The 16,375-nt window shown below is 26.2% G+C and overlaps 1 protein-coding gene across 1 annotated transcript; it reads left to right on the plus strand.

Moving 5' to 3' along the window:
* The first annotated feature begins 665 nt into the window (after positions 1-665).
* LOC134835196 (arylsulfatase B-like) lies at positions 666-4,145 on the plus strand. Its single transcript, XM_063850067.1, has 6 exons — positions 666-703; positions 781-889; positions 973-1,359; positions 1,415-1,673; positions 3,007-3,164; positions 3,221-4,145. The coding sequence occupies exons 1-6, from the start codon at positions 666-668 to the stop codon at positions 4,118-4,120; spliced, it is 1,851 nt and encodes a 616-aa protein (XP_063706137.1). The 3' UTR covers positions 4,121-4,145.
* Positions 4,146-16,375: the final 12,230 nt, after the last annotated feature.

Raw genomic sequence — 16,375 nt, forward strand, 5'->3', positions numbered from 1 at the left:
AAACTTAAGCCCCAATGCACAATTTAAAAATTCTAAAAAAAAATGCAAAAAAATCTAATATTTTTACCAATCGTACTAAATTTTTGTCCTAATGCACAGTCTGAAATTATTTACCAATATCTGAATACTTGTCCCAATGCATAATCTCAAATCTCGCCCCAATGCACTACTAAATTTTTATCCCAAAGCACAATATAAAATTTGACCCAATTCAAATTATAAAATTTAGTCCCAATGCACAATATAAAATTTTGCCCTAATGGACAATCTAAAATTTCATCCCAGTGAGCATTCTAAAATTTTGTCCCAATACAAATTATGAAATTTTTTCCCAATGCAAATTCAAAAATTTTGTTCCAATGCTCAATTAGAAATTTTGTCCCAGTACACAATCTGAAATTTTACCCCAATGCACAATCTGAAATTTTATCCCAATGCACAGTCTAAAATTTTTCCATACAGAAAAACATGAATTTTTGCCCCAATATACAATCTAAAGTTTTTCCCAATGCACATTTTAACTGAAAAAGTTACAGCGCCATCTCCTTACTCAATATGTAACTAAGAGAATTACAGACAGACGCCAAATGAAATTTAATTAAAAAGCATATAAAAATAAACGGTTAAAAGCATATAAATTAAAACTATCTTGAGTTTCAAACGAAATGTTTCAGTCTAAGTTGAAACGTGAAGCTGTTCATACGTAAAGAAAAAAACGCGTGCTTCAAAGACCTTGACAATGAATTTTTACAAAAATAAATATTCGCTTTACATTGACAGAAAGATTTACGTTGTTTATCTTTTTACACATCTTTTTATAAATTTCGTGAAGGGCGCTACATTAGATAACAAACCACCAAATGTTATCATAATAATGGCAGACGACATGGTAAATATTTTTAATTGAACCGGCTCAACGGCATTATTTGACAGCGACTTCGTTTATACCTGTCAATTCTTTTTTTCTCAAAGGGATTCAACGACGTAAGTTTCCACGGATCCAATCAATTTCTCACACCAAATATCGATGCCTTGGCATATCACGGCGTCATTCTGAACAATCACTACACAGCACCTCTGTGCACGCCATCCCGCAGTTCCTTCATGACCGGCAAATATCCCTTTAACATTGGCATGCAACATTTAGTGATTATATCTGACGAGCCATGGGGACTTCCGTTGAACGAGAAATTGCTTCCGCAATACTTCAAGGAGGCCGGTTACAGTACGCATTTAGTGGGGAAATGGCATTTGGGATTCTACAAAGAAGTTTATTCGCCAACTCACCGAGGATTTGATTCGCATTTCGGATATTTGGGACCACATATTGATTACTATACGCATCGAATTTGGTATGCGGTAAGAATTTTAATGAAAATTTTCTTTAGAAAATTGTTTGAATGACTTTTTGTAGGATAGAGAATATGAACATGCTTTGGATATGCGATCGAATTTGGAAGTAAACTATACAGTTGAAGGCAGATATGCGACGAACCTGTTGACAAGTGCAGCAATCGATGTTATTGATAATCACAAAGGAGATAAGCCGTTATTTTTGATGTTGAATCATTTGGCGCCTCATGCCGGAAATGAGGATGATCCCTTCCAAGCACCGGAGGAAGAGAAACAGAAGTTTTCGTATATTAAGGATCCAAATAGGAGAAATTTAGCAGGTATTTATGAAGTTTGCGAAAAATTTTCCCAATGCACATTTTAAATTTTTGACCCAATACACATTCCAAGATGGTCAGTTGAATTTTTGAGGCATAAATTATAAACCCAGAGGAAATTTTGAAATGTGTTCCCATAGCACAATTTAATTTCTCCTCTCGAAGTGATTTTAAAATTTTTGCCCAGTGCACATTTTATTATTTTTCTCAATATATATTGAGAAATATCATTCTTAATGTCAAATTTTTGGACCCAATGCACATTTTGTCAAGTATTTATTTAATATTTTTGACTTTTTATCCTTTTTCATATTAAAACAGTAAAAAAACCCAGTGCATATTTAAAAATTTTCATTTTTGACTTTGAGCCAGGTGAGCTAATTAAAAATAATTTCGTGGGTTTCTAATGTGCATTGGGATGCAAATTCAAAATGGTTCCCATTAAATATTTAGAATTATTTCCAAATTCTTTCCAAATGGCAATTTTAAATTTTTGTCCCAATACACATTTTGCCAAGTATTTATTCAATATTTTTGACTTTTTATCCTTTTTCATATTAAAACAGTAAAAAAAATAAAATTTAAGCCCAGTGCATATTTAAAAATTTTCATTTTTGACTTATGAGTAATTAAAAATTTTTGAATGTGCATTGGGATGATAATTCAAAATAATTCCTACTGAATATTTAGAATAATTTCCAAATAAGTTCCCAATGGGAATTTTAAATTTATGTCCCAATGCACATTTTGTCAAGTTTTTATTTAATATTTTTGACTTTTTATCCTATTCCATATTAAAAGAGTAAAAAAAAATAAAATTTAAGCCCAGTGCATATTTAAAAATTTTCATTTTTGCCTTATGAGTAATTAAAAATATTTGTGTGCATTTAAATTCAAAATAATTTAAATATTAAGCCCAAATAAGTTCCCAATTTTAAATTTTTGTCCCAATGCACATTTTAAGAGTTTAGTTGAATTTTTCCCTTTGCACAATTAAATTTCTCCTTCAGAAGTAATTTAAAAATTTTAGCCCAATGCAAATTTTGTCCAGTTTTGATTTAAAATTTTTAAGTACTTATCCTATTTTATATTAAAACAGTAAAAAAAATGAGTTTGAACCCAGTGCATATTTAAAAATTTTCATTTTTGACTTTTGAGTAATTAAAAATATTTGAATGTGCATTGGGATGATAATTTTAAATGGTTTTCATTAAATATTTAGAATAATTACCAAATACTTTCCCAATGGAAATTTTAAATGTATGTCCCAATGCACATTTTTTTCTTCAAAATACGTTAAAAATTGTCCATTTAACAAATAATTTCCTTTTTTCAGCTGTTTTATCAATTTTGGACAGTGAAATTGGTCGCCTAATGCAAAAACTAGAAGAGAAAAATCTACTCGAGAACAGTATCGTTGTCTTTTTCTCCGACAATGGAGCTCCCTCAGAAGGCATTCACGGAAATGCTGGCTCTAATTTCCCTTTCAGAGGCGTAAGTTTCTTCATTTTTCTCTAAAAAATCTGTTTTTTCATTAAATTCTTTTACAGCAAAAGAACACTCCCTTCGACGGAGGCGCTAAAACCCCTGCTCTCATCTGGAGTCCTCTCCTAAAATCCCCAAATCGAGTCTTTGACGGCCTCTTTCACGTCAGCGATTGGCTTCCAACTCTCTTACATGCCAGTGGCTTTCCTGTCAACCTTTCATCCATCGATGGCGTCAACCAATGGGACTCAATTTCAACAAACTCCCCACCGAAACGTCACGAGCTCGCAATAAACATCGACGAAAAATTCGGATATTCCGCAATTATTGCTGATCAGTTCAAACTTGTCAATGGAACTATCTTTAAAGGAACTTACGACCATTGGATGGGAAATTTAAACTTATCAGAAGCGACAAATTTGGATTATAGCCAATCAATTCTCGATTCTGTCACTTTCAAAATTTTGCAAAATCATTCAGAATCTATTCCTAACATCGCCGCTACTCGAGAAAATTCGATTGTGAGATGTCCTCTTACCACAGGTCGAAATTGTGATCCCTTAGTTGCTCCCTGCCTCTTCGACCTTCATCAAGATCCGTGCGAAAGAAACAATCTCGCTGCCACAAAGCCACATAAATTATCCCAATTGCTCGGTCGAGTGAAGGAGTATCAGAGGAAAATGGTTCCCCTGGGTAACAAGCCACTGGATCCGATTTCCAATCCGATATATCGGAACAATACGTGGGGATGGTGGGTAGCGACGACCAACGAAGATCGCCAAATACTCGAAAATGTTCGGAACAGCGTCAAATTGGAAATTGATTTGATACGACGACAAACGTTCGGCTTGAAACAATGGATTACGACAGCAATTTTAATTACTCTCACGGGGCTTTGTTTGGCTTTCTACTGCGTTTGTTCGGCTTACCGCAAAAATCGGTATCGCCGAGAAGTGAATCTGTAATTTTTTTTTAGCAAATAAATCAAAATTTCTCCAGTGTTGAAATGATTTTCTCTCATTTTCCCGGGAAATCATCCTCGTAATGGCATCCGATTTAAAGTCACGATGTCACTAAGCATTTCAATGGAAGCCGTAATGACATTCAATGAGAAGAAAAGATGGGAATGAATGGAAATAAAAAGTGCGTCATTTATTTAAGAGCATCACAGCATGCAACCTGTTGATCAATTATTGTGTCTTTCCGTGACGCAAACGGGGATTTATCTTCCCATACAATGTTATTTAATACTCTGCATTTATTTATAAAGTGTTTCTTCTTCTTCTGCTTCTCTTATAAATATTTCCTCAATAACAGCCTACCCGACGAGCAAAACGGAGGAAATTGCAAACCATTTGTTCGTTCGTTCATCCCATGCAAAAGAGTGTAAATTTAAGAGGTGAAATGAAAGAAAAAGAAGAACAGAGAAGGAAGAAAACGGAATAATAGAATGTCTATTTTCCTCTCGAAGCCAATGTTATTACCTGATTTATTGGAGTTCGTGTCATGAAATTGTATCGTTGTACATTTATTTGTTTACTTTTCTCGACTTTGTTCCTTGTAACTCGGAGCTAAGTTGATGTCCAGTTAATGTCTTACTTACCTTACATTTTGTGAAGATATTGTGCATGCCAGATGAAATATATATTTCTTTCCCTGTTATGACCAGAAGCAATGCAATATTAGCTTGTTTCGGGGAACATGGATAGGGGGAAATTGATCGGCTTTGAAGACACTGATGGATTGGAGAAAAAATTTTCGGTTGTAACGGAGAGGTAAAAAATCTTCTTTAAATTTTCCAAAAATAGATTGATTGTTCAAAAATGGATATTTTTTAAAGATAGAACTTCCTAAAATAATAGAACACAGTGGGGAAAATTTTACAAATTTTTATTTTTTAGAAAAATATTATTTATTTTAATTTTCTTAAAAAAATATAAAAGTTTGTAAGCTTCTTACGAAAATTTTAAACCATTTCGTCCCACTGAGAAAAGCAAATATTTATATCTTTGGATCACGAAAAATTTTAAAATACTGGAATGAAAAAGCTTGTTGTGATAAAATATTGAACTTGTAAATTTAACTAAGTTAACCTTGCCTTTAAAAAATTTTCAATTTCTATTTTAAGTTTTAAATGGAAAATACTTACCCAACTAATGAGGTAACTTGAACTCTAGACTACATAAAAACATAAAATTCAAGTTTTTGAGTTAATGAGAATGACAAATGAGCCAAATAGAAGAACAGTTGACTTTTCACAGGGCAAAAGAAGCTTGAACTGAACTACTTCTTAGATTTTCCAAAATAAAATTCGCCAGAACATCGGCCTTTAAAAAATTGAAGAGCTTTTGAATGGAATCAAAATTACATATTGAATATTAAGAAGGATCCAAGTATTCCAAAACAGGTTCTTAAGAGCAGGGTCGAAAAAAATTTTTTTAGTAACCTTTTACGAAAGCATTGACTTTTTACTTTTGCTAAAGAAAAAGTCAAAAGTAGTTGACTTTTGACTTACAGTCAAAAGTAAAAGCTCAAAAAAGTGGTTTACTTTTGCTTAAGTAAAAGTCAATAACGAAAAAGCTTTTACTTTGACTTAAGTCAACACTTTTAATGGCTCAATAGATTGATGAGCTAAAAATTTGATTTTTCAAATTTTATATTTTTTGAAAAATAAAAACTATATTTTCATATTTTTCATGTTGAACGATCGTACATAATTTGACTCGAAATGGTATCAATTTAATTTTTGAGTTTTGCATTAAAATATTTTTTGTACAATATTATGTATGCTTGGTATGAAAGATGTTTTTGGTCGAAATCAATCCAGTTTAAAAATTATAAAAAAGTAAATATTTATGGAGAACAAAATGCTTCAAAATTTCAAAAACAGTTAAAAACGACCAAAAATAATTTATTTATAGAATTTCTGATTAATTTAAAATCCAAAAATATTTTTCAAAATTAAAAATTTTTGAAAATGATAATTTCTCACTATTTTCTTTTGCTTCCTTAAAATAATTTTTTTTTTTAAATTTGAATTTCTAACAAATTTTTTTGTTTTAGCAATCATAAAAATGTGACTTTTAAGCTTAAAACTGATAAAACTTTTGACTTTTAAGTCAACTTAAATAATTGACTTTTAGCTTTTTCTCAAGTAAAAATCAAAAGCTTTTTCTTTTGAAAAAATTTACTAAATAGGTACAAAGAAAAAGTCAAAAGTAAATTGACTTAATGACTTTTATAAAATAAAAAGCCAACTTATTTTAATTTCTTTTTCTGAAGTTCAAGACTATAAAGTAAAACGTCGAAAGTTTTTTCGACCCTGCTTAAGAGCGACATTCAACCTTTGCCCAGACCCAATTACGTTTTCACAAGTTACCACAAATGAACTCCACGAAATGGCTCAGATTGAAACAATCTTTTATTTTAACACTACTTAGTATCTGGAATCTAAAGTGTGCTAGGACCGAGTATTAAAAAAACCCAAAGGTCTCTCAGAGCAATAGAAACTTTTTTTTTGCCTTTTGCTGTTCCTAATTTAATTTAAACAACTTCTGTTGTGCGGTTTTATGCTTTTATAGTCTCGACTAGGTATGCCCTGTAACAAGCCTTAATCTGCTTATGACTTCAGCTTTAATAATTTTGCTTTAGCAATTAAGCCAATTAGGTAAAAGTTTTAAAATTGATTGCTTAAAATTGCTTTTGCTTAAAATTTGCTTTTCACTTGCTCTTACTCTATTTAATTTTTTTCTCAACCTTTTATTACTTTTGACAAATTTTTGTGTTTAAAAAGTGAATCAAGCAAATTAATTTTAATTTTTAACCTTTTTTTTGTACAGGAAACTATAAAAGCTGTTCAAAATGTAAATTATTTTAAAATGCTTAATTATTTTACTGAAATAAAAAAATGCGTTCAATTTGCTTTTTAAGCAATTTTCTGACAGCAAAAATGAATTGACAATTTCTTTTGCATTAACTGCAGCATTAAAAAAATATTATTGACTTTTTAGCTTAACTTCAGTTTAAGCCTTAAATTTTATTGCCTGTCCTAAGGCACTTGACTTCATACCTTATTAAAAAAATTCGCAAAATTTTTAAGTTAAACAAAAAGAAATTTTCAAATTTTTAACAAAATTTTTGAGAGTTTAAAAAAAAAATTTTTTTTTTATTTTATGAGAAATAATTTCAATTTCTTTCTAAATATTTGCTAAAAAAATCAAAAAATTGATGTTCCATTAATTATTAGCATTTTTTGAATTTGTAACGAATTTTTTTTTAAAATTCAAACTACCACGAATTATAACAAATTATGACAAATTTGACCTTGAACTTGTTCCGATCGAATCTCCTCCCCAATTGACACCGTGATTAGATCTTCCACACCTATAAAAAGGTCCAACAAATTGAAAATTCCATCACCATTTCCATCATTATTGACACCAAAGCAAATGAACAAAAGATCCTATCACCTGGCAGCGCGCCCCTCTAATCCTGACATAATAATTTAGTGTGTCTTTCATACACCTACACCAACATCATCCATTCACACATAATATTATCATTCCGAAATTGAATATATCTTATTAAATATAAACACAAAACCAATATTTATCTGCGTGTGGAATAAAACACTCATAAAGTAGCACTTTGAGTACGACTTCGTAGCGAGATTATGTTATCGATAAGGCCTCATCCATTATTCATGATCCCTTTTTTATCCTCTCACACGCTCTCTCGCGTTCGATACTTTTCGATTTCTAATATACCTACAAAGGGAAGACTCACAAAGCTTTTTTTTATTACGACGCATCGTAAGTAATAACGGCGCGCGGATTGTTTGTGGTTTTTTCGCACATAAAAACGTATAATGAGATGTCTTCATTTTATACTCTTCACTGATGATTTCTTTGGCATCCCAAAAACGAAAATTCCTTCACACCGAAAAAAAATTCTTCGGAAAATTGATACAAAAAAAAATCATATGAAGGCATACAAAAGTGAGAAACAGGTGTTTTTAAATCGATAAATGGATATTTTATGTACGTTCCACGTTTTCCGTACATCGATGGTCTGCAATGCCTTCCTCTCCTCTGTACTTTACATGTTGAGCCAAAGACATTGTTTTCCCTCATAAAATTATGCATGGAGCAGCAGCAAAAAACAACAACAAAAAAGGCACCTGTTGGTCTCCTCGCACTGGCACTTGGCTTCGGCGCGCGCGATATCCGGAACGAGTGAAAAAATGAAACGCAAACATGGGGAAAGAACTCGCGTCAGCGCACAACTACCCACTGGAAAATGCGATCCGGGTGTTCAAGTGTCAAAGGCATGTGATGTGGTGGTGTTCTATTCAAAACAATCATCATGACACTCGGGCAAGTTTTTGTATTTTTTTTTCGATTGCATGAAGAGGAATGAATGTCAATATAAAATGTTAAATATTTCGCTTGAACGGGAAAAAAAGAGAGGGAAATCTAGTTTTTGATATAAGCCTGATTAAGATAATTGTTTTCGCTGGATTAGGATTGTGATACGGAAAAAATACACTCGAGACGTAATAAAATGTAAAACACACGCAAAACCAGAAGATCACAATCACTGATAAGAAAGCGAGTGTGGATAAGATGACAGAATACAAAAAATGTAAAGGAAGCTTTGAAAAAAGTATTTAAGCGCTTTTATTTGATTTTTACGTTATTTGTGAGAATTTAAACATATTTATATTTTTTTTTCAAATATTAAATTTTTCTTAAATTTTCAAGTATTTAAAAAATATATTACTGAATTTATTTAATTTAATTTAATTTTAATTTAATTTTAATTTAATTTTAATTTAATTTTAATTTAATTTTAATTTAATTTTAATTTAATTTTAATTTAATTTTAATTTAATTTTAATTTAATTTTAATTTAATTTTAATTTAATTTTAATTTAATTTTAATTTAATTTTAATTTAATTTTAATTTAATTTTAATTTAATTTTAATTTAATTTTAATTTAATTTTAATTTAATTTTAATTTAATTTTAATTTAATTTTAATTTAATTTTAATTTAGTTTTAATTTAATTTTAATTTAATTTTAATTAAATTTTAATTTATTTTAATTTAATTTTAATTTTAATTTAATTTTAATTTAATTTAATTTTAATTTAATTTTAATTTAATTTTAATTTAATTTTAATTTAATTTTAATTTAATTTTAATTTAAAATTTAATTTTAAAAAAAAATTTTTAATTTTATTTTACTTTTTTAATTTAATTTTTAATATTAATTTTTTTTTTATTTTTATTTTTTTATTTATTTTAATTAAATTTAAAAAATTAATAAATTTTTTTAATTTTTTTATATTTTTTTTTTTAATATTTTTTAATTTTTTAAAAATTATTTTAAATTTTATTTAGTTTTAATATTTTTAATTTTTTTTAAAAATTAAATTTTAATTTAATTTTATTTTTTTAAAATTTAAATTAAGATTAAAATTTATTTATTAAATTTTAAAATTAATTAAATTAAAAATTTGACCTCATTTTTAAAAAAGAAAAAATTAAATATTAAAAGTCAATTTAATTTAATTTTTTCACATAGAAAAATATTTTTATTTAAAAAATCTAAAAAATTTGATTTAAAGTTTTTTTTCTATTTTTGTATTATTTTAAAAATTATTTAAAATTTTTGCAATATTTCAGAAATAAAAAAATTAAATTTCAATATAATATTTTATTTTTTTTTTAAATTCTTTTTAAAAATTAATTTACATTTTTTTAAAAATTCAAACGAGAAAAAATTATTTCAAAGTTAATCTTAATTTTTTTTTACTTCCAAAAATGTCTCAAATAAAAGACAATGGAAGTAAACCATCAAAGATATCTTTTCCAAATTTTTCTTCTAACGAATTTCTTTGACAAAAGGAAAGTAAATACCACATTAAAATCCCTATTTGTATCTTTCCCTCCACACATATGTGTGACTTGAAGCTTTCCTTCGCAACACAAAGACAACGATTATTATTATTACAGAAAGAGACACATTTTTCGAGAGACAATTGTCTGTGTTTTTTCTTGTTTGTTTGTTTTTTTGTTTCCTAGAATCCACGCTCGAGGCCAGTCATGAGGTAAGAATCAAACAAAAAGCTCACAATAATAACGATAACTAAGCTAATAACAAATAATGGCGAAACGCACCCAGAACATTTTATTGAGGATTTTTTTTTTGCTATCTTCTCGTCATCGTCGTCGTCATGTGTGGAAAAATAGAACAAACTTCCTTCCCTTCATCCCTTTCTACCGTCACAGAGAGAGAAATCTAACTGGCTTTAATGCCCTGGAAATGCATAAATAGTGACTTTATTTTATTAAAATTAATATTGAAACGCTCACATGTGAACATCCGCACACACATAAAAAGCGGTGTGCGGTAGAAAGGAAGAGAAAGAAGGCACAAATGCATGAAAAATACAAATAAAATGATAGAAAAAAGATCAACATAAAAGACATTAGGGATTATAGTTTGTGCGTTTGTCTCTGTTTAAATTCGCTAAGCAAATACAGTGTGCTCTATAAGTCGTAAGAAGGGTAAATTTAAGTCATTAATGTACCCAATGCACATTTTAAGCTTTCATCCCAACTCATATTTTAAAATTTTGACCTAATGCAAATTTTATAATTCGTCCCAATGAACAACTTGAATTTCTTTCTTATTGTTTTTGTAAAATTTTCATCCCTATGCACAATTTGAATTTTTATTTTAAAACAAATTCATAGTTTTGTCCCAATGAACAAAAGTTTCGATTCAGATCAAATGTTAAATATTCGACCCAATGCATATTTAAAAATGTTTGACCTTAAATTCATTTTGAGACTTTACCCTTATGCATAATATCATTTTCCCCCAATGCATATTTGAAAACATTTAGTTTTAATGCAATTTCCGTATTTCGTCCCAATGCAAATTCCCAATTGGATTTTTTTACCCCAATGTACATTTTGAGTTTTACACCTATGATCGTTCAAAAATTTTGACCCAGAACAAATTCTAAATTTTTGCCCCAATGAACATTTTAAAATTTGGATTTTAGACGAATTTGAAGTTTTTGCCCCAATGCCCATTTAAAAATTTTAACCCAAAGCAAATTCTGAGTTTATGCCCTAATGAACATTTTGAACTTTTGACCTTAGACATATTTTGAAGTTTTTGACCCAATGCATATTTTAAAAAATTTATCTAATAAACTTTTTGAATTTTGCCCAATCCACAATTGAAATTATTGACCCAATAAACATTTTAAGCTTTTCTTTCAAATGATTTAACGATTTTATCTCAATAATAATGCCTTTAAAAGTTTTGACCTAAAGAAAATTTTGAGTTTTTGCCCCAATGCACAATTCAAAATTTTGTCAAGAAGCAAATTTTCATCCCAATGCACATTTTGAACAATTTCACTTGATTAAATTACTTTTGTACCGCGGATTAAAAGATCTCAATACTTTGTCAATCTCCCCCATTTTCTTCTCATAAGACTTCCACTCAAAGCTAATCTCATTTTTATTTACGCAGACGGCAGCTTCTGATGCTCATTTAATTTGATACGCAGCTCTTTCGTTCATTCGCATAGGGGAAAAAACGAAAAAAGTAAAACATCACTTTAAATTGATTCAAATGCTTTTAAAGAGTCAAGAACGCCGTTGGCAAACGTGCCGTTCTATTCTGTCAAAACAATTACAAACGTAAGCCATTTTACATCCTTTTTTGTCGTTCCCACTAAAAAAAAAACTTGTGTACTGTGCAAAAAGTGTGAAAAACAAAAGTTTTGAGCTGTTATTTGAAAATAATATGTTTCACACAAACAAAGCGGTATGATGATGAGGAAAAAAAAGGTAAAAAAGTTGGAAACTCTCACATGCAAATAATAATATCTCGCTATGGCAACACATTCCTTTTTGCAGCCATAAATCAAGTTGTTTTTGTCGTTGCTCGATATTAGAAGAAAAATATCAGCAAATTTTTTTGTTACTTTTAATTGCGTGGAAGAATGACAAAAATCACCTGTTTCACCTTCAAAAAACATTTTTTTCTCTGATAATTTCATGCAATTTAAAGCCCATTACAAACTTTCGCATTGCTTTCTTAATTGACGCTTTAAAGCCAGACCTCCGGAGTATGCGGACATAATTAGAATTAAAAAAGAATTTTTATTGCTCGAAATCATGGTCGACGCAAAATTACACGTTCCACGGAATTGGGTTGACGACATGCAATTGGCACAAAAGCAAACAAATAAACAAACAAAAGTTTCATTAAAATTTTTTATTGTTTTTAGTCACCTCATCACCGAGACCGGCAATGTGTGTTGACATGAAAAAGTGTTGAATGAGGGAAAAAATAGTGACGCATAAAAAAGTTTATAAACGGCGGCGTTTTGTGGTGAATCAACTTTTTTCGGTAAAAAAATATAATAATTTTTTGATAAATTTTAATAATTTTTAATTTTAATAATTTTAATTTTAATTAATTTTAATAATTTTAATAATTTTAATAATATTAATAATTTTAATAATTTTAATAATTTTAATAATTTTTTAATTAAAATTTTAATAATTTTAATAATAATTTTAATTTTAATTTTTAATAATTTTAATAATTTTAATTTTTATAATTTTAATAATTTTTATAATTTTAATAATAATAATTAATTTTAATAATTTTAAATAATTTTTAATAATTTTAATAATTTTAATAATTTTAATAATTTTAATAATTTTAATAATTTTAATAATTTTAATAATTTTAATAATTTTAATAATTTTAATAATTTTAATAATTTTAATAATTTTAATAATTTTAATAATTTTAATAATTTTAATAATTTTAATAATTTTAATAATTTTAATAATTTTAATAATTTTAATAATTTTAATAATTTTAATAATTTTAATAATTTTAATAATTTTAATAATTTTAATAATTTTAATAATTTTAATAATTTTAATAATTTTAATTATTAAAATAATTTTTTTAATTTTAATTATTTTTAAAATAATTTTAATTTTAATTTTTCAAATAATTTTAATAATTTTAATAATTTAAATAATTTTAATAATTTTAATAATTTTAATAATTTTAATTTAATTTTTAATAATTTTAATTTTTAATTTAATTTAATTTTAATAACTTTAATAATTTAATTTTTAATAATTTTAATAAATTTAATAATTTTAATTTTAATTTTAATTTTAATTTTAATTTTAATTTTAATTTTAATTTTAATTTTTAAATTTTAATTTATTTTTAATTTTAATTTTAAAATTTTTAATTTTTATTTTAATTTTAATTTTAATTTTAATAATTTTAATTTTAATTTTAATTTTAATTTTAATTTTAATTTTAATTTTAATTTTAATTTTAATTTTAATTTTAATTTTAATTTTAATTTTAATTTTAATTTTAATTTTAATTTTAATTTTAATTTTAATTTTAATTTTAATTTTAATTTTAATTTTAATTTTAATTTTAATTTTAATTTTAATTTTAATTTTAATTTTAATTTTAATTTTAATTTTAATTTTAATTTTAATTTTAATTTTAATTTTAATTTTAATTTTAATTTTAATTTTAATTTTAATTTTAATTAATACACCTTATTCATTACAAATTACTAAAAAAAAAAATTAGCAAATTGCTTATCTTGCAAAAATTGTTTATTTATTGCAAAAAATTACAATTTTTAAGTCATTTACTGACAAGTAGTTCTTACAATCGGACGAAAATTAAAAATAATTATTAATTAAAACAAGAATTTTACTAAAAAAAAAATCAAAACTTTACTAAAAAAATATTTCCAAAAAAATATTAAAATTTTTGTTTTTCAGGTTTCAAAGATGAATCCTCCAAAAAGAATCAAAATAGAGGAAAAGAGTAAATTATTAATTAATTTATTTATTTTTTTTAATTCAAAAATTTCTTTTAAGATCTAATGGATTTAAACGACCACTGTTTGTTGCTTCTTCTTCGTTACTTTGGACCACAAGATTTAATGAAACTTTATGGCATTTCTCTTCGTTTAAACGAATTGCTGCAACGCCAACCACATTTAGGCAGCTTCGACATGCCTCGTAAAAAAAATCGAGCTGATTTGGAGAAAACTTTACGACGCTTGAGTCCAGTCATGAAATCTTTAACGATTGATGAACTCGATTCAATGGAATTTAGCGACAGCTTGGGCAATTGCTTAAAAAATGCCCCACTTGAAGAACTACGAGTTCATACAAACCAAGAAATCTCCGAGGATTTTTTTCAAACTACCTGGAAACTAAAAAAACTGGACATTGATTGTTGCAAAAAAATGACAACGGAAGCTTTGATAAAAATATTGAGCAAAAATATTCTCTTGAAAGCGCTTCGAATAGTTGCTTATCATAATTCGTTGAAAGACAGCCACAAATTGGTGAGCTGCATCAAAAATTGTTTAGATGACCTTGAAGAACTTTCAGTTGATTTCATGTCTATAAATATGAGCAGATTTGGTGACTTACCAAAATTGAAGAAATTAAAAATGCATCAAAGACCGGAAGAAAAATTGGATAAAAATTTAATTTCTCAAGAAATGAACGAACTCTTGAAAAATTTAAGTGTTAAAAATATCATCGAAGAACTTGAGATTTTTGGTTGCAAAACTCAAATTAATCTGGATCTTGTAAGCAAATTAACTAACTTGAAAAAATTAAAACTTACAAGAGTTCAAAGTGATTCAGATGAGGATCTGTCTAAGCTCCAAAGCCTGAAAAATCTTGAGTTTTTGGGAATTCTTGGGTCAGCAAATAGTTCAATAATTTTCAATTTGCTAAAATCCTTGCAGAAAATCCGTAATGTAGAAATCCGACATTTGGTTGATGTAAAAATTGATTGTTTGGAAGAGTTGATCCAAACTTTGAGGCATTCACAGAATCGTCCAATGCTGAAAGTTTCTTTACACGAAGTTGATGTCAAAGGGCAGTCTAATGAATTTCGCAAGTTGTGCAGTTCAAATAGCATTCATGTTGATTATTTGATTTTAAATGATTCTTAATTTAAAAATCTTTTTTTTTTTTTTGTTAAAAAACAATTAACGAATTGAAAAATATAATTTAAAAAAATATTAAAATAAAACATAATTAAATAGAATAAAGAAAAATTTTAACTATTAAAAATGTAATAAAAATTAATTAAATAAAAAAAAACTTTCAACGAAAATAAAAAATAATTGATTACCGAGATTTATTAATTTTTTTTTGTTTGTGTTAAAATTTAAACTTAAATTTTATTTTAAAAAATTAACAAATGTGAGGTAATTCAATTTTTTTAAATAATTTTAACAAAATTAATTTTTTTTAATAAAAATAAAAATGGATATACAAAATCATTTTTTTATATATTTTTCTGTGCTTAAATTATTTTTTATTATTTATTTATTTTTATTTTTTTAAGTATTCATTTGGTTTTTTAAATTTGGTTTCAATTTCTTATTTTTGAAAATTTCAATGAATTTTGATTTTTATTTTAAAGTATCATTTTAGTGTCAAAAACATTTAAAAATACAACTTACAACTAAATTTTCTAAATTTACATTTAGCAGTACAGTATTATATAATTTGACTCTTTTTAAGAAAAGAGGTTTAATTTTTCTTGAAATATTTCAATTTTTCTTGAAATATTTGAATTTTTCTTGAAATTTTTCAATTTTTGTTGAAATATTTCAACTTTTCTTGAAATATTTGAATTTTTCTTGAAATTTTTCAATTTTTGTTGAAATATTTCAACTTTTCTTGAAATATTTGAATTTTTCTTGAAATTTTTCAATTTTTGTTGAAATATTTCAACTTTTCTTGAAATATTTGAATTTTTCTTGAAATAATTTCAATTTTTCTTGAAATATTTAAAATTTTCTTGAAATTTTCAATTTTTGTTGAAATATTTCAACTTTTCTTGAAATATTTGAAATTTTCTTGAAATTTTTTTCAATTTTTGTAGAAATATTTCAACTTTTCTTGAAATATTTGAATTTTTCTTGAAATTTTTCAATTTTTGTTGAAATATTTCAACTTTTCTTATCTTAAAATAAAACAGATTACGTCAAGATATTCTTCAAAAATAAAACTTTTAAGCTGAAGTTAAAGTCATAAACTTTTGAAAAATGTCTCCCTCAAACCTAAATTCACTCAAACACAGATTTTCACGAAATCCAA

The sequence above is a fragment of the Culicoides brevitarsis genome, chromosome 3 (genome assembly GCF_036172545.1).
Source record: "Culicoides brevitarsis isolate CSIRO-B50_1 chromosome 3, AGI_CSIRO_Cbre_v1, whole genome shotgun sequence".
Classification (NCBI taxonomy): Eukaryota; Metazoa; Arthropoda; class Insecta; order Diptera; family Ceratopogonidae; genus Culicoides; species Culicoides brevitarsis.

What these genes read in the sequence shown, in the direction of transcription:
- LOC134835196 (XM_063850067.1), top strand. Translation starts at nt 666, where the DNA reads ATGTTTCAGTCTAAGTTGAAACGTGAAGCTGTTCATAC. An exon ending in CGCATCGAATTTGGTATGCG is followed by an intron (nt 1,360 to 1,414) that starts GTAAGAATTTTA and finishes GACTTTTTGTAG; the next exon opens with GATAGAGAATATGAACATGC. An exon ending in CTAATTTCCCTTTCAGAGGC is followed by an intron (nt 3,165 to 3,220) that starts GTAAGTTTCTTC and finishes ATTCTTTTACAG; the next exon opens with CAAAAGAACACTCCCTTCGA.